This window comes from Tigriopus californicus, chromosome 7 (assembly GCF_007210705.1).
Source record: "Tigriopus californicus strain San Diego chromosome 7, Tcal_SD_v2.1, whole genome shotgun sequence".
Taxonomy (NCBI): Eukaryota; Metazoa; Arthropoda; class Copepoda; order Harpacticoida; family Harpacticidae; genus Tigriopus; species Tigriopus californicus.
This window is the reverse complement of record NC_081446.1, coordinates 154,384-179,317: the sequence shown is the minus strand read 5'-3', so window position 1 is coordinate 179,317 and position 24,934 is coordinate 154,384. Positions and strand designations below refer to the sequence as shown.

The window sequence follows — 24,934 nt, the reverse complement described above, 5'->3', positions numbered from 1 at the left end:
GTCATCAACCCAATCTAAACCGGGATGCATTGAGGGCGGGGGTAAGAAAAAAGCCTCTTGATCTTTACTGGATGACTCATGGGATTGAGGATGGCCATGACGCGTTCGTGAATAATCGCAATGCTACAAATTGATAATCACGCAACTACAGTACCCGAATCCGACTCGAAAAGTCCGCCGCTTGACTTGAGGAAGTCGAAGTGGGTCCTCTCCATAATGGTGACTTGTTAACCCATCCATCACTCCATCCATCCATCCATCCATCGGTCGGTCGGTCGGTCGGTAACCTCCCCCCGCCCAACCTCCTCTCGATTGGCCCGTCTCTGTCCGTTCCCATTGTGACTGCGGACTGATCCACCGGTGGGCACTTGATCATCTTCATCGCATCTTCATAGGCCCGTGAGGCTGGGTGCGCCATGGTCTTGACCCTGGAAGTGGACGCTAAACGCGTCAAGCGCCTCGAAAAGTAAGTCGAGCCGTTCACGCCCCAATCAGTGTGGCCCGCCCAGCTTGGGGCCCGGGCCGTTGTCGAAGAGACTCCCGGTCTGGGCCACCCCCAGCTGCGGGAGGGGGCTGGCCCCCATCCGGTGTCTAGGTCTCAACCTGGTTGATGACCACGCCCCAGGCATGATGGCCGTGTCCGGTTACGTTGTTCATGATTTAGCCCTGGACACGGGATCGGATTTGTGTCTGTCTCTCTGTCTGTCTATCTCATGGGGGTGGGGTTCTCTCTCGTTTTAGATTCATGAGTGACCCCGCCTACAAAGACTACCTGGAGCAAGCCACGGCCTTTAACCGCAAACTCAACGAGGAGCGCAAGATGCGCATTCCCTACATCGATGGCCAAACGGGCGTGGCTCAGCGGCACTACCACAACCAGCCACACGCCCGCCAGCGCATGCCACCCACCTCCGCTCGCCGTCCCGGTCAAGTCCTGGCTTACCCGCAAAAGCCTTGGCGTAAACGCTCCTACCAGTATCTCAAATTCTTCTTAGCTCCCCGTCGGGGCGGACCCCTGGGCGCGTTGGCGGGCGGACCCGCGGCCGGTGGCCTGGCCGGCGGCTTGGAGGCCAGCGGTCTACCCGGCGCCGGGTTGGGCCTGCCGGGTGGTGTCAGTGGCGGCCCGGGCTTCGATCCCGACGCCGAAATGCACACCATCAGTCAGATCGAGAACCCCACGCTCAACGACGAATCCAATCACTCCTCGGTCGGTAAATCCATGGGCGGGGCCGACGACCATGCCAAACCGGTGAGTCCGACCGTCAGGCTGTCTAAACTCTTTAACTCTTCAATGTCATGATCAAATGGACTGCCCCCCCCCTTAGAAACGGCTGGCTGAACGGGGTGTGGTGGCATCACTTTGTCCATGATGTATCCATATCCGCTCAGTCGGACATGGTTAGCTGTGTGGTTCTCGCAGAGATGGCCATCCTCGGTGTCATTGATTCCTCTTCTTGTAAGCTGTAAGGGCTCATGGTGACCCTTCGATTGTGCCATCCTCCCCACCAACGCTCGCTCTCACTTTAGGTTGGAAATCGCCCGTAGGCCCCCTGAAACCATGATATCCCACCAGACCCACCACACCCACCCGTCGGTCCATTACTACCACGGGCCAGCGCGCACACCCATGTCTTACGCCACGGGAACTTCGAAACTCACTTGTGCCTTCAAAGCGTATCATTGCATTGGGATCATAGTTAAAAATCCAAGTACACCAAGCTCTTGGCCGCACGAAGCAGTGGTGGCATCCTCGATCTATCTCCCTTATCCCCTCCCACCCCCCTCCACCCCCCCAAATATGATCAGATAGGGGCCGGTCAAATTGAAATAACCAACGTCCACAGGTTCCGACCGTTTCATTCTACCATATTCATTGTCTCACCCATCCTCTGAGCCATCTTCCGAGCCAGAGCCAGAGGTGATTGACTGATTGTCTGTCCATTCAAGATCTCAGACTATCAACGTTGCATCTGAAGACGAGTTGGTCCCGTTTCTACGGTGAGAACGTTTCGCTCCTCTGGGCGATCATCAGTTCTGTAATTCCGTCAACATGGCCATCCCGTCGTCGTTTGGCTTCTCTCCTCGTTGAGGATGACATGAAGCCGTTGTGTGCCCGCCTTCTCCTCTTCTTCGCCGTCATTGTTAGCAGCCCCCTTTTTTTTTATCCCAAAAGTGAGGAGCTGCTAGACTCTCAACCTTATTCAGTTATGAATCGGCGATGCATAGCTCATACCAAGTCACCGCGTCATTCTGTCACCCAGTAGTTGTTGGACAGGATTGGAAAGAAACTGAAGGAGGGGGGCGTGTGCGTCGTAGAGTCGATTTCGATTTTCTGGAATCTCAAAAACGTTCTCGCCGCCCGATTCATCATCGTTTTATTGGGATATGTATTCAGGGGGTTTGACGACAACAACCACGACGACTAGTACTAGTACTAGATAGAAGACTGGCAAGCCGTGTTAGTGGCAAGGACGATTGAATTATGAGAACCACCTTTCTCATGAGAGTGGTGGCAGGCACTGAGGAGCCTATAAGACGTATTAGAATCGACGCTCGATGATTGTATTGTCTTTTCCTCATGGAATTCGCGATGCATGCCTCTCGTTCTTCCTCCTTATTCGGCATAACTAATTGAAATGAATCGTGAGTTACTCACTCGCCTCCCTACTTAGGCCTCTTAGCCACCCCAAAACGGGTACCCACCCCATCATTACGTTCATCTTGAATCTTCGGGAGGGGTCTTTCTCAGGGTCTGCTTAGGTTCGACTTGAAGTACACGAGATCGAAATCGAGTTCATCAGGATGCGAAAGTTCAGTTCAATCACTTTGGAGTACGAACTTTGATGATTATGAGTACGAACGGCTCAGCCATTGATGTGGCGTCACAAAAGTACGAGTGCACTGGGAGAATCTCTTTGAATAAAAGCGTTATTTGCCTTTGGTTCGATGCCAAGGAGATATTTCAAATGGAGCCTTAGTGAGCGTACAAATCGGAAATGCATCCTGCCCTTTGGCAACGTGCTTGAACCAAACCCACCCAAGGTTCATGTCATATTCTGTCTGATAGGCCAGAAATTTGCCCTCTGTGTCAAGCAAGACAGACGTTTGTGATTCTATTTCTGTACTTTCCCTTTCCAGGAATGGTATTACGAGGATGATTTCGAAGGTGAAGGCCCCGAGGATTTCAACTCGGATTCGGACTTTGAATACGAAGACTATGGCAGCAAGAAGAAGAAAGGCAAGGGCAAAGCCAAAGGCAAGAGTGCTTCCTCGTCTTCGTCATCCATGGGAAACTCAGGGGTAAGTCGTTGAGAAATTGCCACGAGAGACATGGAGAGCAATTCAATTTCTGCCTCCTCATTTTTGTCGCGCTGAATTCAAAGGCTTTGATTCACAGAGATTCTATTTGCCCCAGAGGTAGAGGGATAGGCAATAAAACCGTCGAGTGCGAGCGAGGATCATGCCTACGTAGGCCATGATCGATGGTTCGTTTTCAAAATGTTTGGCTCGTTAGAGCTACTTGGCTTTGGAACATTTTCTCTTTTTAAGCGGATTTTTTTTTAACACCCAAGGAGAAATGTCATCCTCAGAACATTGACTTATCGTCTTCTCTGGATAATGAGACCACGCTAGTTCTTCTCACTGGGTCCTACAATGTCGGGGGGGCGGGGGGGGGTAAACACGAGAGCGGCTTTAGAAAACACAGATCTGACCTTTTCATCCATCATCTCCTGTCGCATTGTTTTCTTAAGACCCCCACCAATTACCGTGTGGTCTGGAGAAGAGGAAACTCTTTTGGAATTATTGGTTGATTAATTAAGACCCATCATATTTGGTCAGGAAATGATTCAAAAGGCTTCCTTCGCACTTACTCAAGTCTCTTTTTCTTGGGCAATACCAACACGCTTGGATTAGCTTGGTACACCAGGTCGTCTGTGCAGAACTTTTGATTTCAGTCATACTTAGGGGATCACGATATCACAATGTTGTTCCTCTTGACCTTCCAATGGGCAGAGCTACTTAATTTTTGATCCTTTGGACAACAATTCCATTTAATATTTGTTGCCAGCCAGCCTGTCTGCTTGGCTTGCTGCTTGCTTGTTGCTTGTTGCATTCGGTCCCTCCAGCTTAGCTCGTGTAAAGCACCACGCACATGCCCGCTTGGCATTCACGTTGCTCGTTTCACTTTCATAGAGAAAGGTCAACTCGACGACCATTGGACGGAGTGAAGAGTCTCACCAATCTCAAGAAGTAATCTTAAATTAAAAAATAAAGTAATCTCAAGATGATTGAAGTGAGTGAAAGAGGGGGTTCGAACTGCTAAGTAGATGTGAATGGACCCACTGCGTACGTAGGAACTAGGTAGGAATGTGAAAATGAAATGTGGGTTTTCACGCTTTTCGAGTCTTGGGTCAAAGGGCAGAAAGGTCAGCCGACGAGATTAGTTGAACAGATCGCCCTCAAGTTCTTCGTGACCTTTTGGATTGGACCTTCTTCAGACCTTCTTCATTCATTCTAAGGGAGCGACTGAATTGGGAATGAGGATGCTGGATAGAGGAGCCAAGTGCAAGAAAGAGAGTGGACTTGGCTTCAAAAATGAAAAGCGAGGCCACACCCACGCAACACGTTCACGGATCTGCATTTTTGAGTGGGAACAGAGGAGGCCTCTGGTCTGTTGTATCTGTGCCTCATTATATAATGGCTGAATCGAAATGTTCATGGAATGTCCGTTCATCTACCAATGCATTCTGTTTCTACGAAAAGTCTGGAGTGCTTAGTTCGTGGTTAACCATCCATCAGGCTGATGCTCTTATGAATGTCGATTGCGTGGTCGTCCTGCTCCAAGTTGGGAGCCAATGAAACCGTAGTAGGAAACTTTTTTTGTGTTCGTCACTCCGCCGTGCATCCTGGTATTGATTACATAACGGCCTTTTGTTGTTGTTGTTGTGGGTACTAATGTACATTATTAGGTGTTGGATAGTCCATGATACATTCATTCATTCTGGCCAGAACCACTTGAGGATTTGATGAATTTCTCCCGCTTTTCAAGCTATTTGAACACTCAGCGAAATCCTCCCTCAAGAGGGATAGGGATCTATCTAACCAGGACGATAGTTAGCTATGCATGACCGTTTTCAACCAGAAATGACAGAACGAGAAAGAGCATTCATCATGATATTTTGTTCAAACTATTCTCTTCTCCATGCTTAGGTGTCGAAAGGTGGGACCCCTTCCAAACGCAGGACCCACGCCGATAACATCCCCGATTCTGAGAAGCCGTTCTCGTGCGAACGTGAGTAAAGCTGATGATTGTGTACGTTTAGGAGGCTCATGATCGATGTGATACTTGCCGCCACCGCCGCCGCCCCCGCCTTCGCCACCACAATCACTTCCACCACCATCGCCACAAACCAACCAACACGATGACTTGAGCTCGGCTCATGATCTCACACTCTCACACTCTCACACACACAGATATAGTGGTTCGGCGCACGGGTGATATCACGTGGGACGAGTGTTTTGTGGGCGTGTAGTTGCAGATCCCTTGGGTGTTCATTACTCAGGGGGAGGGGGGGGGGCTTGCACACTTCTGACTTTTTAGCCCATTTGATCTTTTTTCTGTCGCGGGATTTTCTTCTTGTGTTCTTTCTACGTTCCACTCACTCACGCACAAACTCTCAAAAGCTGGGTTTTTAGACACCATCATCATCATCATCATCTTCTTTGTCTTCCTTCTCCTCCTCCGCTGCATCGTCATCGTTATTGACATGATTCCACTCATCTTTTTGATTATCCCGTTTTCCATTTCATTGTTTGATTTTCTTCTCTCTTTGCCTTCATTTTTCATTTCCCCTTTATTTTCTTTGCCTCGGGCATCCTTGGTTTGTTCTGTTTTTGGATAACTTTGGCGTAGGAAAAAATGGGAACTTGGAGCGATAACGATTGTACAGTACTGGAGCCTAGTTTTTTTGAACAAGCACGGCAACTGTGAGACAAAAAGTAAATCATTTAGATTCATGAGTAGCTCACCATTAGAGAGATATGGTACTTCAGAGTAATGCTAACTTTTTTGTCCTTCGCCGTTGGAGATTTCCACCTTTTTGGCCAAAGGTCCAGTGTGAATGAAGTTCAGTTGGTTATTTCTCCTCATTCCTACGCCAAGATAGAGGCGAATCGGGTATCCATCCAATGCCTGATATCAGCCCGATTTGGGCGGCTTGAGTCCAAGGTTGACGTTTTAACTCACTTCTAGGCTTTGTGTGTGTGTGTGGTGTGTGTGGTGTGTGTGTTCCTTTTTCATTTTAATTTCCTCTCGATTGACGGCTGTGTTGAATCAGTTTTGATTCTGAATCCCGTGAGGGGGATTGGAGTCGAGTTCATGCCAGCATTTGTCGCAATCGTGTTTGTCCTCATTGTCAATTGTTTCTCACTCACATTTATCCGGTTTTACTTTCAAGTCCTCCCCTCATCCCCCACAAAAAAACAGAAGCCTGACTTGACGAGCATAGTTCCAAGAAAAAGCCCAGATATACATAGAGTGATGTATGACTCTGAGAGCTAATTTCGAAAGTCCGATCATGAATGCGACCTTTGAGTGCGTGTATGTACGAGTATGCAAGAAAGAGAAACAAAGAGAGGAAGGTAGAAAGTTGACGAAAGTTGACAAAAGATCCCCATTTGAGGGGGTGAATTGGGAAGGGGAACGGGGGTAACCACTCAAATCGTACCTCTTCCACTTGGCTGATGTTGTTGATATCGTTGTTGTTGTTGTTGTTATCGTCGTCGTCGTCGCTCTCTTTCCGACCTCGTCTGCCTCGAACCTTCTGGCCCTGCCCCTGTTTCTTCTTCTTTCCTAGTCTATGATGTGGTGTGATTTTTTTCAGTGTGTGGGGCTCGTTATAAGACCCGACCTGGTCTGACGTACCATTACAAAAATTCACACAAAGATTTTGATCGAAGCACGCTGAATATTCAGCCGAATAACCTCGGCGGCGGGAGCGGTGGGACGTCGGGCTCAAGCGGGGGGATGTCCTCGCATTCCAACCATGCCCCCCACCACCACAATACCAACAGCAACAGCAGCACTGGTAGCAACAGCAACCATCATCATCCTCTGCAACAACAGTCCCACGCTCCTCCTCATGTTTCCTCTCATGCTCCCTCGCACCATCATCTCCAGCAGCAGCAACAGCATCAACAACACTCTGCCATGATGATGGATGACAATGCCATGCACCATGGCGACCAGCCCGGCCCCGCCCCCACTTTCACCACGCTCGGAGCGCCCGTCCCATCCATGTCTGCGGGCAACAGCCTCAGTGGCATGGGCTCTCTGGAGCGGGCGAGTAATAGCTCGCTGACGCCCCCTTCAACCCCTGGGGGTGCAGGCGGTGGGGTTCCCGGGGGACAGCACGATCAGTCGTCGATGGATGGATCAGGTTCGGAACCACATCAAACAATCACACACAAAAAAGAGATATACATTTATTGAAGTACTACTACTGCTCTTGACTGAAGATCAAGTGGTTCAAGAACCGTTTGGTCTTCAAGACCGCCCGATGTACGTGTTTGGTGCCTTGTACCCTTTCCTTCTCCTTGCTCTTCTTGTTCTTCTGCTCCTGGCTTGTTCTTATTGGTAACTGTCTCTTTCTGGATCATGAGTAGTTCAATACGTAGTAATACCCTTACTAATCGCCCTGTCCTTGCCTTGACTGCTCTGTTTGTCCTTGGGATGATGATAGATAGTATTTCTGGGATTTAGATGGTCTTCCACACCGCCCACCCGTTCGCTCCTTCCTGCAACTCTTAGTTGCTCTCTAATACAGCCAACTCGCTAGCCGTCCAACCCCACTCCTGCTAACAGCCGTCGGCATGGTCCCAGCCTACTCCTGGGACAGGTGGAACCCGGCCAGGGTCCCACAATAATCAGGTTCAGTCGCAATAACCCGACCCGAATGCCTCCCAGTACATATGTACCTCCTCTGTGGTTGCCTTCCCGCTGCAGCCCTACGACAATCCTCCCCCTTCTACTCCCCCTCCTCGATTCTGCATGCACTGCTGTTTTAGCCCAACCCAAATCCAACCTGTCAGCAACTTCAAGCCTCACAAGTGCGTTTTTTCCCTCTGGCCCTTCGTAGGTCCCAGCCGAGGCGGATCTGCTCGAAAAGCAGCCACCGTGGCAGCCGCTGCCTTTCGCGAGACCAGCAACGACATGTACTCAGGTGGTTCTATGACCACGGTTCAGACGCCCCCAGATCACATGGCAGCGCATCGTAACAACAAGACCATGAGTGGCAAGGACCGGGCCCCTTCCCTAGGGTATTGTGACTTTTGCTTGGGCGATGCCACCGAGAACAAGAAGACCACACAGCCCGAAGAATTGGTCTCTTGCGCCGAGTGCGGAAGATCAGGTATGGAGCTAACTAGCAGCATATCCCACAGGGAAAGGCCGCTTTTTTAGTTGTGTTCCATGGCTTAATTCCCATGTCCTTTACAGGTCACCCGACTTGCCTCCAATTCTCGCCCAATATGTTGGTGTCGGTGAAGGAGTACCCTTGGCAATGCATCGAGTGCAAGTGCTGCACGTTGTGCGGCACCTCCGAGAACGACGATCAACTCCTGTTCTGCGACGATTGCGATCGTGGTTACCATATGTACTGTCTCATTCCACCCATCAAGGAACCTCCCGAAGGATCTTGGTCGTGCAAGCTCTGTTTAGAACGTTTCCACCGGAAATGAGTTCTATGACGAAGCCCCGTGATCCTGGGATCACAATGGTGTACTGTATATTGTTCAGTGAAAGGGACGAGCTTGGATTATTTGTCAATAAATTGTTCCGAATGTTTGTTTAGCAGTTTAGTTTCGGTCTTCTTTTGGGGGGCAGGTTTATTCACCTAGGCGCAAAAGTGTGTGCTGGCTATGATGATTTCAATAGTCCTTAGCGGTTTGGAAACGCGTTTGTATTTTTGGTAAGCCCGATTGGGTCGAAAAGAAAAACAAACGTGGGACAGAAAGAGATAGCTAGTTTCACCCGGGACGAGTCTGAGGCAAACCACCGATGCAAGGTCATGCCATACCAAGCTTGTACATAGGATCAGGTGCGAAAGAAAAGTGATAACTAGAGACATGAATTTGAGACGAATAAGGTTGATGGTTATTCGTCCCTTTCCGTCAGCTAATTGTTGGTTTATTTTTGGTTTGTTTGTTACGAAGTCAAGATGGCAGGCAGCTCTCTCGCTCGACCTGCTACCTAAATGATGGGTGTCCTTATTGAGGACTATTTCCGCTTCGTTGTCAGAGCCAACATAAGTTATAACTACCTCACCCTCGGGAATGGCCGCAAGTTCGCCCATTTAAGCTGTTAAAGCAGCAACTCATGATGTACTAATTTAAATCCCGCAAAGAAGCTTGGACTTGACAAGCCTGGAATCGAACCTGGATTCGCTAATTGAATAGCAGATGCTCTACCAATACGGTACCCTAGCAAGCCTTCCGTCAACTAAATGTTTTCAATTTAGTGATTCACAGGCTCCACTGACAACGCATTTGTATCAGTAACGGTTTTAATATCTATCAATGCAAGTTAATGATGTACGAAGGAGGAAGGACAGCACATTGGGTAGAATCCACGAGAATCGAGCAGAATGTAAAACATAGGAATAATAGTCATGTCGGAAACAAATACTTTGAATACTGCTGGTAAATTTATCCCGGTGTCTTCCTCGCCATTTTCTGAGAAAATCTTTGGTTTCTTCTGATTATCGTATTCGTCGTCGATTGACGCGGATATTGTCCATATCTTTCGTGGTGTGTCTATGGAAGTAAGAGGTCGTCTGGGTAATAGATACCACAACTATGAGTTTGATTTCGATCCAGAGGTAGACCTCCGATTTAGCCACCGAACCGACTCCTGAAGTCGTATAATCTCTTGCACCAACTGAAGGCTGATTCAATGTTTCGACAACAATCATGGTGTCCTTCTGGATTGTTCGTTATTTCGGAACAAGTCTGACAAATGGTTTCCGTTTTGCCCTGTAAGAAAGCCATTTCAAGTTAGTTCCGACCTCAAATGACCCCAGGGAGGATAGGGTGGCCTCTTGTGGAGTCCTTACCGTTTCGTCTTTGACGCACAAATTCGGGGCTTGTCGGGCTTGACGATGAAGGGCTTGTCTCAGGTGTTCTTCGAGGTCCAATTCTAGCCTCCTCTCCTCTTCCACTTTGTTTTCAGAGTCATATGTGAGAGTTTCGTCAGTGGCTGGCTGGGATGTGGTTTGAGCCGAATGGATCACTAGCCTAAGAGGGAAGTAAAAACAGTCAAAAAAGGTCAGACTAGGTTGAAACAAGTTGTTGAACACAATTGACACAACTTACCTGGACAGATCAGGTTGCGGTGCTAGAGATGTTTTGGCTGGGCCTGGGCTGGGTGATTGATTGAGAATATCTCTGGTAGACGGGATCGCCAAGTTTAACCAAATTCCAGAATGAGCCAAGCTGGCATCTGTCTGGAACTGTGGAGAGGCATAGTGATGCCTCTCGGGTTGATGTTGTAGCTGTTGTTGTGGTTGTTGTTGCTGATGATGATGTTTATGATGATGATGATGATGGTGGTGGGGATGTATTTTATAGGATGATTCGGGAACAGATCTCAGGTACTGTGGTACAACCCGTGCTTGAACCGAACTTGTGAGCATTGTGTAAGCTATGAGAATCACAAACCATCCACCCAGACCAAAGAGGTTCCAAGGCAATAGAACTCCCTTGAGAGGTCTCTGCCACGAGTTCGCCCAAAGGCGGGAGGACAGGACCAAAGCCGATGAGGCGGACGTGTGGGTAGGCATCTGAAGGAGGAATGCAAACACGCAATGAGTCTGATGGGAGTTCAAATCAAAACTGACGTATTATTCAAGGTTTTGTCGTTCTTTCCCGCTCTTGATTGAGCGAGAAGCATTCAACAAGGCCGTCGTCCCTCCCTCTCATTTAACGAAGGAGGAGAAGGAGGCAGTGATGCGTGCGTGCATGCGTCCGTTCCTCCGTCGTCCCAGCGGCATTTTTTTCGGGGGATTGTGCATGACGTCCGTTTAAGTAGAATTCAGTCACCACGTGATTGAATATGTCATTGGGTTCAAAGNATTTAACGAAGGAGGAGAAGGAGGCAGTGATGCGTGCGTGCATGCGTCCGTTCCTCCGTCGTCCCAGCGGCATTTTTTTCGGGGGATTGTGCATGGGGTTCAAAGTGTGTGTGTGTGTGTGTGTGTGCTCTTCCCCCTTCTCCTGAGAAACACTACTTTTGCTGGCAACTGTGCCTCATGCATTGTATTAAATAACACACGCTCTCCAAAGCTGCTACTACTATTATTACTACTGTACTATGTACTACGAAAGAGCCAGCCTTTGGCTAACATGCTAGCTGGTGCTCTGTGTCTCGAAGACCGAAAGCATTCGAAGCACTTTGAAATTATCCTGCCCATTCAAACTTTGTCTTGGTATCGTGGGCCACGTTTTCCTCAATTTGCCATTTCATAGCTTTATAAGGCCTCTCGGGGAATTGGCAGCATTGCACCATTTTTGGGGGTTACTAAGCACTAGAAAGTTCTTTCCTCCTCGTCGAAATAAAGCTGAAAGTTGGACCCCCAACATGTACGAGTAGGTGAGTCATGAAGCGACACCGGCATTCCTGATCCGGTTTTCGTGACTTCTTGCATAATGACACAAACATTTCTAGGTTATCTATCGTCCTATCGTCCTGTGAAGTGAATCATGCATGTTGCAAGATTGACCCTGGATGGAAACACGCCCTCGTGGGTTGTGTTTCCAGGGACAAGGTTCAAACACGAGATGAACTTTGCTCTATGACCCGTGTCTACTACGTACTGTACATGCCCTGCTTGTTATGGCACAAATTGTGAAACACACGGGATTTTTTCGTTTTCTAGCAGTCGTTGATGGCCTTGTTCTATGTAGCTCGCTCATAAATGAGCCAGCGAGCTACTGATCCTATTCGATCTTGTGTCGCACACAAATCCAAAATGATCGATTTGCCAATTCCCGGAACACATTCATGCTGTACCGTAGAAGCACAATGGGACCAGAAATGGGGCGTAGGATGGGACAGATACAGGATATGAGATAGATGCCATAGATAAAGACACTTGTGCATTTTTTCTACCTCTATATTGTATATGGGTCAGATATGCCATTCTCTTGGAAGGAATTTATCAATCAATTAAAATGTAGACTGGTTTGATACACATTCCCTCAAGTGTTTTCCTTGTTTTTTGACTTCATCTAATCATTAACAAAAGTTGTTTCAAGCTCAATTGCCCTGAGGTGACTTTAAATGCCACATTTCGAATTCCCGAGGAAGTGCCTATATGTACTTTCAAGCCCGATGTAATCATGCCTATAGGTTGCTTTCCAAAGAAGCAATCAACTCACCTGTTTGAATGTGTTGGGAGTATTAAATAGTAGATGTCGAAAAAGGCCAATGAAGTGTTGCCGCACGATTTCAGAGACTGGACACGTCGAAGTTTGGACACACAACCAAAACAGAGGATTTCGAGTCCATTATGAAATGATCCTTGATAACTCGCTAATAGGAGAGAATGGAGCTTTTCCGCTTTATTCGTGTGGGGTGAAACTTGTGGGATCACAGGATGTAATGTTCTAGTTGGTATTCCGTTGCAAGGTTTCAACGCTCAAGTTCGGGCTTTATTTCCTATTCTCTCTCTTTTTAAGGACAGTGTGTAGGGTCGCGAAGGCAATTTCTCTATGCTTGGCTTTTGGGAGTTGCTCTCTCTTTTTATAGAGAATCGATTCGCCCAACGTTCAGGGCTGCGCCGGAGGATAGATGTCGCCAATAGTGAGCGCCAATACGTGGATCAAGTACGTAGACTCCGTAGAATTTATATAAAATAGCCAAGCTCCAGGAATTTGACATTCTCAGTCTGCTCATTCAATGCTACCAGATTGGATAATTGATAGGTTGGGGAGAAAATCCAGTCAGGTTATTGGCGGTTCGATTTATCATCGGTGGGGCAAAGTACGAGCAGTTATTCGTATTTTCATGTTGAAAAAAATCAATTTGAACTTATTTCGAGTTGGCTAGCTGAATTGTAAGCTGTACCTGCAAGAAAATATGTGCCTTTTGAAGTGTGAAAACTGAAGACAAATGAATTTCGTAGCTCCTACGAATTCAGGTTACTTCTCCTTCAATATTGTGACCCCGACAAATTCTCTGTAAACCTCGCTCTTTTCACACCCAAACGCACAAGCAACCCGGTCAAATTCAAAGGATGAAAACTTCCGAACGGCGGTTTGCGCCGCCAAACACCGGTTATAAATTCAGAAACCTTTCTGGAGGATGCCGTCGAGTTAGAAAACTGGACTTTCCAGGAGAATGAACAAACCCGTCTGCCAAGAAAAAGTGATACTCGCTGGAAGATGTTGATAGCTCTTAGGCGATTTCTGGCATTTGAATTATTTGAATTCAATCCAAGCCGCTGTTTTTCACAATAGAATAACGAAGACAAATGCTCGATCATGGGATGTGTGATTTTAATACTAGATCAACGTTTATCGATGTATTAGAAGCATTTGATGACGTCAAACACGGAACAAGAATTTGACTACTGTTCACGTTCTTAGACAATCTGATATTCCCTTGGTAACACAGAAGGTGTCTCAAAACTTGTTGCTGGTCATTAAGAATGTGATCGATATCTATGACGAGTCTTTTTGTTTCTTAATTATAAAATAATTTAATCCCCATGAGATTTGATCACAGGACTGGTCGACTCTGATTTTTTTAGAATCAATACATCGCGACGGGCCTCATTTTCTCCAAGCCATATCTGCTTTAGTTTCCTTTCGAGATCAGAGAAAACCTAACATTTCAATGTCAATATTGGCTCACCCAACACTCTTCTTTCGAAAACGAAAAGCTCATCTTCTTCCAAATTATTGCAAATATAGTAATATGAGTTTTCACCCATTTTTGTCAACAAGTTTTTCATCAGAAATCGAAGTTTGAACCGTCCTATATCTCGGTTCCATTATTACCTAAACCAGAATCTTTTGCGGATTCAATATTGTGAATAGCTGGAGATGAGTATGTTATGAAGCTTTGGTCCAAATCCAATAATTCTGAACATTAATTGTCCAACTTTGTTTTTCCTCAATGAAAGTATGAATAGCTTGTTTTGACATCATAGTCACCGATCCAATGCTGATTTGTGGCTGAGCGGTCTAGGAGCCAGCGTGGAGAAAGCAAGAGTCGATAAGTTCCTCCCAAACGGCGTGGGTTCAAACCAAGGTGCCCAAATGTGAACCTTGGGAAGTGCTGGGAATATATTTCCAGTAGCGGTCAGAATGTTCGAAATAAAATTGAAAAAAGGTAGCCTATCTGTGTAGCATTACTATTTTGATCATGCTTGGATTAACATAGCAAGAGTCCGAAATCAATACTAATTTTGATCACAGATTAGTTTTATAGATAGATGGACGTAAAGATATTTTTTTTTGAGGAGTTTAGTTATCATCATGATTAAACCAACACATTTTTGAAAGTTCGAGCTTCCGGGTAAATCATTTTACAGCTTTGGAGCTACTGTAGAAAAATATTTTGAGAGACCCTGCCCATTAACAATTCATGAGCCATTCCGTATGATTGTCATTCCAACTGGACCGAAATAAAAACACAGACCTATTTTCAGTGCTCCAATTACCGATAGAAATTGAACTATACATGACTCTAAGTAGAATTCAAAATGGTCCGTTTTGCCCATTGCCAGCCAATCTTTTGAAGCTCAATTTAGCACGAGTTGACAAGCTGTGACAAAAATAGCTATCCCAAGAGGAAACTAAGGTGTCAAGTAAATATTCGTATCAAAGGAATGTTCTCGCACACCTTAATATATCCCGTCAGTATCACTGGAGTCCACAATTTGTGCATGAATTCATGCTAATTAACAAAACGCATTTAATCAAGATGGTTCATGTCATTGTGTCATATTTTGAGGCACGATAACATTACAAAACAAGACGCTTACCTTCATTTACGTCATGGTTATATGTACCTAATAATTAGCATTTTACATCATTCTTTGACTAAAGCCAAGCTTCGGAAATGTTTTCAATAATAAATGAATGAACGTCGAAGAAACTAGAATCTTAATTCATTATTCTCTAACCAAAGGCGAAATGCCCAGAAAAGTCAGGGTCTACATTCATTTGAAAGCTTACTTTAGAAGTGGGCCCATTCTGGGACACAAATATGCAGGGAAGGACATCAAAAATGGCTTTTAGGCCACAGTTAAAATCAATTCAGTTTATTTAATACCTACGGTGGATAATGTGGTTGAGAAAATTCAAAACAGAGTTGCATTTTATCTATAATTCCATAGGATTGAAATGGATTTTCCAAAACGGATGGCAACCCAAAAATTAGCGTGTGAAAAATGCGGTATTGCAAGTTAAAGACCACAGGACTTCATAACCTCAAAGCCAAGCGCTTTTTGTGATTTCTGATCGTTCGCTTCCGAACAAGAAGACAGCAAACACTGCACTTTGTGCCGGAATGGTCTTGAGTCTATCAGATTTTGGATATGTTGATTTTAGGTACTTAATGTACAGGATGAGCTCAAAGTTCGGGAAAAAAAGAAATTGCGTTAATTCGCGTCAAAATAGCCCGATCAAAATGATACTCTGCCAGCCAATCTCCTTAGAAAGTACCAAAATTTTCTATTTCTAATCTATTTCAAGATATCCTCCTTGTTGTTAGACTACACGCCGAAGTCGATGACAGGGAGAAGTCCATTGGATTGAGGGTGATTGAAACATTTTTTTAGTCAAAACTCAGATACGGGATTGAGGTCATTTCAGACGCACTCGACTTGAATGATCCAATGTTGAAGAAGATAAGCTCTCTCCACTTTGCGGCCATGAAAGCTGTCCTGAATATACCAACACGAAAACTCGTGAAATGTAAAGAGCTTCTACAGAAAACAAACCAGGTTTCTATAGACGTTATTGCAATGCAAGTGATAGCTCTTCTGGCTTGGCATCGAGGAAAAGACTGGTTAAATCATCCCCTTACAGCCGGATGATTAAAGGTTCATGTGGGTGAAAAGAACACGCGCCAAAGATCGTCCAGAGCCTTCCCTCCCCAAGCAACCAAGAAGTCAATTATTAACAGAATTGTTGAAATGTGGGAAAGACTGCCTGTGCACATCAGAGAGGAAGAAAACAAAGCTAAAGTGAAATTATAGTCAAGACCTGGGACCTGTCTACCCAGTAATAACAAATATGAATCCAAAGAAGCAACAAAGACATTGTGAAACACATCTTTATATGATGTGCAAAATAATAATCCTTAAGGTCGATCAATAGGAACCAAACAAATTTAAACCTGTATATCTCGTGTTTCTGCGACAAGAAATAAATAAGTCATAAGTCATAAAAATAAGTCATTTGTACCTGTCCCAGAAGTGGGGAAAATTGGCCTTGCACCACTGTTGCACAAGTTTGGACGTGTGGGGCGTGTGAGTCTGGAAGGTGATAGGGGACTCCGAGGACTCAGATTGGATCCAGGGGAGAACGTTTGCCTTTAACAAATTCAAATATGCGTATGTTGATTAATTTTCAAGCCCCCTCTTGTACATACACCAGTGGCGTTATCTTCGCGTCTAACGTCAGATGGAGCCCATCTCCTTGCACCTCTTCACCGTGTTGTACACGGTCTTGTAAGTGACTTTGAGGCCCTTGAGCGTAGTCACAAATTTCCCGTGCCCAACAAGGCCGGCAAATTCAAAGCAATGTGACAGTTACAGCTTCTTAAACATTTTCTCCCGGACTTTATGCTCACCCTGTACTGCGTGAAGCCCCTGGAAAGAAGATATCAAATGAGGAATCTCTGGATTAAGTGGAATTGGGGATTATACAACAAACACCAAAATTCAGAGGGTTTGGGCCCACATCGGACAAGACAGGGCCAACGTTGCTTCTGAGTTGGTCCGTGTCTTGGTTTAGAATCCAGTAACGGCATTTCGTTTTAAATACTAACGGACTGTCATCCATAATTCAGAACCTTTCCTTGGCAAATAAAATGAGCACGTTTTTATTGACAAGTTAAGTAGATTCGCCACTAAACAGTATTTTGTTCTTCCAAATGTCCAAGGAAAAAAGACAGAGGCAATCTAGGTAGAGCATGACCAAATAAAGGTATCCAGTCGACTTGAAAGTACTTAAGAAAGAATCTCAATTATCAACAAGGCACCAAAGGAGTATGTCAAAGTTCCATTACTTGTTGAACAATGAACTCGTGTTTTTTCCTATGGCCTGACTGGGCCCGTCATTGGCCAAGCCTGTCACTCATGATTTGCCCCTCTCTCTCTGGCCTTGTTGTTCGGCTTCAATGAACTTGGTTAAACCATAGATTGCTAAACACTGGATGTCGGACCAACGACTACTCGGTTGGCTGAAGAGTACAATAAACAGGTTTGCGATGAATTCCCACGAGACCATCAACTCTTTTGTTAAGCCAAGCGCAAAAAGTCCAACATCCAGTGTCCAGAAATCTATGGTTTACCATGGATTTGGGTTTACCAAAGAAGCATTCTTCTTCACAGTCCTCCTTGGAGGACAAGAAATGTCATTTAGAATTTCCAGCTTCCCATTTTTGACATTTGGACCGTATTGATCGCTTAAATTAAAGTTAACTAAAGCCTAGCTATCATCTCATGGAGTTTTGGAGTCTCAAAGCTTCTTTGGTAAGTCTTTTCATGGTGGTGAGGAAAAAAGCAACAGGAACACTTTTAAGTAATTAATATACGTATAAATAATGATGTAATGTTGCAGAAAATGCATATAGCACCATCTAGCTTATTAAGGTTTGTTTTTGTTATCTAATAATCAGGATATATACGTAGATGATTGAATGGGAAAGAAATACACGCCAAGAAGTAGAAAATGGTGTCAATGAGGGCAGCTTCACATCTACCTTTTTCACTGCACGTTGCAAGGTATTTATGCAATACGTGCGCGCCTATCGCTGGGTTCTCTTATGTCAGCGGAGCCCCAAATTTCAGTTCTTAATGCATTTCTGAACATCCCTCATTAGGAAAGGACCGTGGTGCTCGGATCCAAATAGTCACGTGTGAACCACGCAAATGGAGATTTGGCATTTAGATTTTGTTTTTATCGTCAAGCGTGAGCAAAGATCATTGCTCTCCTCTTCTCTCTGACGTTTCTCAATTGTGGACTGGTTGGCTTTTCTGATCGGGTGTGGATCAACGCTCCAATCTTAAAATTAAGAACTAATGAATCAATATTGCCAAAGTGTACCATTGCCTTAGTCCATATGTAACACAACAAAATGTAATGTCTGCTACGTCTGGTTTCTTCTTTCTCGCTGGATTGGCTTTTCCATCGATGTATTTTTCTCGTCATCCTAGAGCCCTATCGAAGAAGAATAAAACACAAAAACCCACATATGGGAGTTCGCCCTATTCAGTGTACGTACAATGATCGCTTCCGAGAACTGGAAATCCATGCACAGCAATTGCCAGTATCAGGCTCGTCGTTCACAGCTCTAAACGTTCCACAAGAGCAGTAAATTGTTCCACGTATGCATGGCAAGAGCAAAGATGGGCGTCAGACCGTTTAATGTAAACTTTTAATCAAGTATTTAATTTTCATTGAACAATTAACGGATGCATTGTTTTTATTTCAGTTAATGGACTGATTAACTTCCATTACCTTTTGGGTCCATCAAATCGATAAGTGTTGGGTCCATCACTCCATTCAATTGTAATTGTTGATTTGATGCTGGATTGTACGTTTACGATTGTACAAAAGTCATTGTATGTTTATTAGATTAAGTTTTTAGGGAAAAACTAAGCTAAAAGACAATGTCAGACATGGCTGTGATGTAGACTTCTGGGACGATGTTGTGGATAGTGTACAACTTAAGCTGAAACCTCATCATGACCAAGGGTTTCAGCTGGGCCAAATGTCAGTTACCTTATGTTGAACCACTTTACTTTCCACCATCAAGTCAAATACATCTCGCGTTACTTTATTACTTGCAATTCTTCTTTACCACTCAAAAGATCATGTCAACTTCTTTTTTGGAATAATATTTCTTTTTGAAAAATCGAAAAAACTATTTTTTCGGTTTTTCGAAAATCTGCCAGCACCAAAAAACCGAAAATTTGTTTTCGACCTATTTCCCGCCTATTCAACGGGATCAAGGACTCCTTAAGGTCCATAATGAGTAAATGTCCCATTACAGGTTGGGGTTTAACATTAGGAAAAGGATTAAGACAAAGAAAGACAGAAATGTAAACATCAACGTATTTACGGTTTGTTACCCAAGACAAGCCCTTTACAAGCAAAATATAATTCATTTTTTTAAAAGGATGTTTAAGCTCAATGTTAGTATGGTCAGAAAGAACTCCAAATACATACGCTTTCTAGCTGATGATACAGCTGAGCGGTCTGATGTATCCAAGGAGACACAGTTCTCCAGAGGCTTTTAATTCAAATCTCGCCTTTGGGAGACATCCTTATGAGGGAGGAGATGTGGTGCAATGACTAGAGAAGTTTTCTTTCATATAAGAGGTTTCTGGTTTGATTATCCACCCTCACCTTTCTCATGGAGACTTCTGTTCCATAATTTAGCTAAAATTAAGAGAAAAATCAAAGGCTTCAACAATTGGAAGTTGTGGTGCTTGTAAAAAATACTGAATTCTTTATGATTTTATTTCGGTGATTGAAAGACATGCCTGACCGATTGCACTGGCCTTTATTTCATCAAATTGCTTTTCCGAGCCCTAAAGTATGTTTTATGTATGTTAATGAATGAAAATGTGGCTTTTGTCAAAATACTGTTGAGCTGTTCCCTTCAAAAAGAAATGAACTGGAACTGTTATTTAATTGCATAACAAAGAATCATTAAGCCTCAAAATTTCTAGTGACCTCCCAAAAAATTGCAATAACGTCATCTCCTTCTTGTCTGAAGGATGAACTGGTTCACAACGTTCTCGTAGACTTCCAGTTGAGATGAAGTTGGACCCATTAACGAGGCCTGTATCAGTATCAACGAACAGGACGTTTTGGGGTGGGGTTGGGCATGAGGGTTAACTTTGTCCATCTTGTAGCAGGGTTGGGGTAGGGAAATTTTCTTTGCCTCGGTGCAGTATTTCGTTCTGACTCGTCAAGATGGAGAGTAGCCTCATGAGTTGGAACTGACCCCGGATTCAGATTGGCAGGCATTTTCACACGTACGTGGTACGAGCACAATGGACATAGGCAAACAAACCCGTTTAAAAGATCTAATTTGATTTTCAAAAGAACATTACTTTTCATGGTCACATGTTGCCAATATAATCATAGACAATTGGTAGCCAAGGGTTTATGATCGGGGCCTGTGAAGACAATGCTTCGGATCGCCGCCATCAGAAAAGTCGCTCCAACCAAGCTACCAGAGACTTTGCTTTGCACACATTTTGGAAGTTGGGCAGCAAGGTGTCGGGCTGATCGACTTCTTTTGCGTTACTCAGTTTCAACCACAGATCATATAACGACTAGATGTCGCATTGGCCCGACTTCAGTGCAGAGGAAAATGGATTTTGTGTCAACAACTCTGTACACCTAAAAAGAGGAGGGCGACTGCCTGATCAGTACTAACGACCTACAATTGCTGGGAATCGCTGGACCTTCAACGAACGCTATCAGTGACAAGCTCACTCTGAATCCGACCACGCTGGCGGATGAAAAAGTATGAGTCACTGTACACCAAAATTTATGTAGCAGCTGATGAAGGCAAGCGTTCGCATTTTTCCTTGCGCTATGCGAGGTCTAGTCATTACATGGTCTGTGGTTTCAACCAAAGCAGACAAACGAGCCATCAACTCACTGGCTCCCTGAGTTCGGAACTTGATTTTTAGAATCACATAACTAAATGTGTTCAAAGCTGATCCCCATCGCACACACCAGATAGCCGCGAGGAAGCCCCCAAAAAATCAGAAATCTCGTGAGTGTCGTTTCTTTGACAAGCCCTCTACTTACTACTACTGAGAATGGGATCCCTAACAGTTCATGACATTTATCTTGAACGAAAAAATGTTTCTCCGAAATTAGGTTTCATAAAATACGCCTTAGCTACTCACTAACAATAATAACAGCTATTTTTGGAACACAAAACCTTTTATGAGTGGTTTATTTTTTCCAAATAAATTACCATGGAAATCTCAAAATTATTGACCTGATCTCATTACTTGAAGCTCATTACTCACTGCCCTCTAGGTTTTCAAGAGTTCAAATGATTTCAAGTAATTATATAATTTGTTGTTTGAAAAAATTAGTGACCCCAAAGTGATGATCTCATCATACTTGTGCGAGAATGAATGGGAGAAGGTAGTAGTAATGTATGCATGCAGGTGACGCAATCTCTCTCATATTACGGAGGGGAAAGTAATAGGGCAAGCCCCACTCGTCACGAATTCATTGGACATTCTTTGGCTATAATGGCGATTTTTATGCTTGCACCATTCCAATCTTGGGCGCACGCTGTAACTTTCCAAGAAACTGAGCTGCTACGCGCAAGTTGAAACCATTACCTGGAATGAATGCTCAATGAACCATCTCCTTCAGTTTTTGCACAAAGTTCGCATGCTCGTCAGGAGAGCTTTTGTTTTCATAACTGCCCGTTACAAATTGGGACAGTATCCAATCTTCCTAACTTTCTTGCCTGGTTATGGTGAATTGTCCCTGATCATCTAGAACATTGATACGTGAATCTATTGAGTAGTTTCCTCAGGGTATTCCCCGAAAAGTGGCCCCACTCGCTTTGCCTTGACTGATATAAAAGCAACCACTGAGGAATGTTGGGTCAGCAAAACAATGTATGAAATCTATTAGATGGTCATTAATACAAATGATGGAGTTATGGCTCTTGTATTTTTGTATTTGAGTCAGAATTCATGAAAAAAAACCTCATGTTCAAAATGCCAAGATATGCAGCGAGTCACCAAAGTTGTGACAAGACGAATTGCTCACAAATTCCCAGCGGATACTTGACCTCGAATGTTGTGTATTCAATCTTGATATATGATCTCCATAGCATTCACATGAATGAGGGGTCTGCTGCGTTGGTAATGATTTGAAGTGGTTAGGCTATATGAACCTCGACAACCAAGAGTGAGAAGACATTTTGGCTCTGTTCCAAGCCTTTGATAGGATTTTCTTTGCCCTGATTGATTACATCAACCCAGTACACGTGTACAGAAGCTTACAAATAGATGTTCAAAGTTTACATATTCTGCATGTACCAAACAAGGGATACATGTACGGTTATGAGGATCACGTTCGTTCACGAACAAGCAAATCTGGTTTCTGGAGGGAAGGTACAAAATAGGAAAATATCTTCTTAGAATAATCAACCAAAACACTTGATGAAAAAGGCATACAAGGTGTACCACTAGAATACAATTAGACTTGTAAAGATAGAGATAAAAGCTAGAAATAGTTGCCATGAACATGCAACGACCAAGGAGGGTGAAAAAATTCAAAACAGCTGTTGGTATCCCAATCATTGGCACATCTGCCTTCATTGGCTTTATCCTACAGTATTTGTCATCTAGGCCTAAAAGCAATCGTTTTGGCTTTCTCCATAAATTTATCTGCAACAAGATAAGAACGGGGTTTTGTTCGCAGGAGGAGTCTGGAAGTTTAAAACCCCACTAAACACCCAATGAAAACTCTGAAAGGTCAACGTTTTCTACATACACATCAGCCTAGCACTTTTGCTTTATCGTTGGAGCCAAAGGTAGGACGTTCCACACTTAACTCCACGCGATGAAGAGAACCAAATTCAACAACGTTCCTTCTGACGCGCAAACAGTATGTATGAGAACTAAAGCATGGTCATGAAGAAGCTACACCGTGATCTCAAAGACGGACACGCTATGTCCCAACAAGTTAAGACAGACTTGTAACAGGCGCGCCCATTCATCTGTACATAATATTATGCTCCTACAGAATATACAACAATCAATGACTTACTCCCAACAGCAGCAGCAACAACAACAACAACAACACTCTCACAGTTGTTTTTTTTAATTTCTTTAGTCTCGGGTCTAGGTCTTGTTAAATTAGATCAAGCACTACATACCGACCATGATCTAGATCGAGCACTACGGTACGTATGTACATGGCAATCCTGAGAGATTGGTACACTATGTACATGGTGCCATGTTGCACATACCGGTATTTGGCCTACTCCTCGTGAAAAATAACTAATACCTTCACTCTCTTAGCATGCCGGGCCAATTGTAACCATTACTACTGATGTTAACCAATCTGCTTGCGAACACACTTCCAATCCAGTACCGCTGAGATTGGTCCCGGATTGTTTTTTTTTTGTGTCAGATCTACAAACACTGTCTGACCTAAAAATCCAATCAGGGACCAATCCCAGGAGTGCTAGATTGCACTCTGTCGGCGATCTGCCTGCACAATATCAGTAACCACTATCAACCTTGGTTTCTCTTCTAAGCACGGATTCCAACCCCTTAATGTCCCTCTTAAGAGGAGGATTCTAATGATGGGCTTCGAGCTTCGATCCGGAACATCGGCTATTTAGCTTGAAGAACCTCTGGTAGGGCTCCCATTCCAACGAAAAAGGGTAGAGAAATGAAGACGCAAGTTCCGAGACCTAGAACGGCAGGGTCGCATTTTGCCACTCATTTAAGGAGTTTCTATTTTGATTTTGTACTCTCTTTAGCTTGTGATGGGAGCCCTAACCGAGGTCCTTTAAGCTAAAAAGCTGAGCTTCCGGATCGAAACACATCACTAGAGGATTCCACATTTGAGTTTTGGACTCGAAAACAGGTTTTACCTAAAGTTTGAAAGAGGCACTTCCACTTGGTCACGTCTTTACTGAGGAAATAGGGCTTCGTCATTCGTAGCACTTGATTGGCCTTTGCCGAGATCTGAGCGCAGTACGACTAATGCTGTCCATGGTGTCGAACTCTAGTTGCGCCTAGGTTTCGTGTGCTGACTACCGGGGGTAGCTCTTAAGGGCTAGATGCGTCAAAGGGTCTGTAGACGAAAGTTTTGGTTTCTACGTACCGTCGCATGAATTATTCCTTGCAATCCACTTCTCCTCCTCCTACAGATTCAGTTGGAGCATGGGCAGGTTTTTCTGTCATTTACAGGTCAAAAAGCTTAATATCTTGAACAAATTTTAGTAAGTTGAGAACTTTGTATTTGGCGTCTTTGAGTCGCTCACCTACACTCAAAACACAAAAAGACCCTCTGACATTTCCTTGTACGAGTAGAAGGCCCATTGGAAGCATTTGTCCTTAAGAAACCATTTGTTGCACTCTAACTTAGGGTATTATTATCACTGCATGCAGAATTACAAGCAAATTTCTGATTCCAGCTTATGGTCATCCAATTAATCAATATGGTGGCTGTAGATCGTATTCTTTAAATTGCACGACTAGCTTGCGCCTAAACAAAAGGAAAAGCATTGCCAATTTTGGTTTTAGTCCCACATTGATACTTTGATCATTGGACCTCATTTATCATTTGATTTCGACTCGACTGGGGCCAGACCTTAATATGTTGATGGTTTGGAGTATCTTAGCTACTCCGGTTAATCACAAAATTGGATCAACAATTTGGTCAAAACGCCAAAAAAGTTTTAAGCTTCTTAATACACATCTCTGCACCTTTTGTACTAACGCAATTCGGTCCCAATAAACCAAGATTCATTGATGCCTACAACCGTTTCATACAAACCCTGAGAATAAATTGCAAGGAAAAATGGCCAGACAATTTCAAAACGGGTCCGTAAAACATTTGCAAATTACCTACATTTTTTTATACCAGATGACAAGAACATGTTTTTGAACGTAATCGAATTGCAATG

At 44.3% G+C, this 24,934-nt stretch overlaps 2 protein-coding genes across 3 annotated transcripts; one reads left to right on the top strand and one right to left on the bottom strand.

The window, feature by feature from the left end:
- Positions 1-141: 141 nt before the first annotated feature.
- On the top strand, positions 142-8,846 carry LOC131883365 (zinc finger protein ubi-d4-like). 2 transcript variants are annotated; one of them, XM_059230821.1, is made up of 7 exons: positions 142-466; positions 742-1,249; positions 3,139-3,300; positions 5,212-5,293; positions 6,885-7,439; positions 8,139-8,411; positions 8,498-8,846. In XM_059230821.1, exons 1-7 carry the CDS (start codon positions 417-419, stop codon positions 8,737-8,739), a joined length of 1,872 nt encoding a protein of 623 aa, XP_059086804.1. In that variant the 5' UTR covers positions 142-416; the 3' UTR covers positions 8,740-8,846. The 2 variants fall into 2 exon arrangements, with proteins under 2 accessions (XP_059086804.1, XP_059086805.1); XM_059230822.1 differs by lacking the exon at positions 6,885-7,439 and having other exon boundaries at positions 147-466.
- Positions 8,847-9,547: 701 nt separating this feature from the next.
- On the bottom strand, positions 9,548-12,798 carry LOC131883366 (box A-binding factor-like). Its single transcript, XM_059230823.1, has 4 exons — positions 12,436-12,798; positions 10,372-10,838; positions 10,113-10,293; positions 9,548-10,032 (listed from the first exon to the last, which is right to left on the bottom strand). Exons 2-4 carry the CDS (start codon positions 10,836-10,838, stop codon positions 9,892-9,894), a joined length of 789 nt encoding a protein of 262 aa, XP_059086806.1. The 5' UTR covers positions 12,436-12,798; the 3' UTR covers positions 9,548-9,891.
- Positions 12,799-24,934: the final 12,136 nt, after the last annotated feature.

Excerpts from the sequence above, each read along its gene's own strand:
- LOC131883365 (XM_059230821.1), top strand. The coding sequence starts at position 417 with ATGGTCTTGACCCTGGAAGTGGACGCTAAACGCGTCAAGCGCCTCGAA. Across the intron at positions 1,250-3,138 it reads CCGACGACCATGCCAAACCG|GAATGGTATTACGAGGATGA; the intron begins GTGAGTCCGACC and ends TTCCCTTTCCAG. Across the intron at positions 8,412-8,497 it reads CGCCGAGTGCGGAAGATCAG|GTCACCCGACTTGCCTCCAA; the intron begins GTATGGAGCTAA and ends TGTCCTTTACAG.
- LOC131883366 (XM_059230823.1), bottom strand. The coding sequence starts at position 10,838 with ATGCCTACCCACACGTCCGCCTCATCGGCTTTGGTCCTGTCCTCCCGC. Across the intron at positions 10,294-10,371 it reads CCGCAACCTGATCTGTCCAG|GCTAGTGATCCATTCGGCTC; the intron begins GTAAGTTGTGTC and ends CTTCCCTCTTAG. Across the intron at positions 10,033-10,112 it reads TGTGCGTCAAAGACGAAACG|GGCAAAACGGAAACCATTTG; the intron begins GTAAGGACTCCA and ends GCTTTCTTACAG.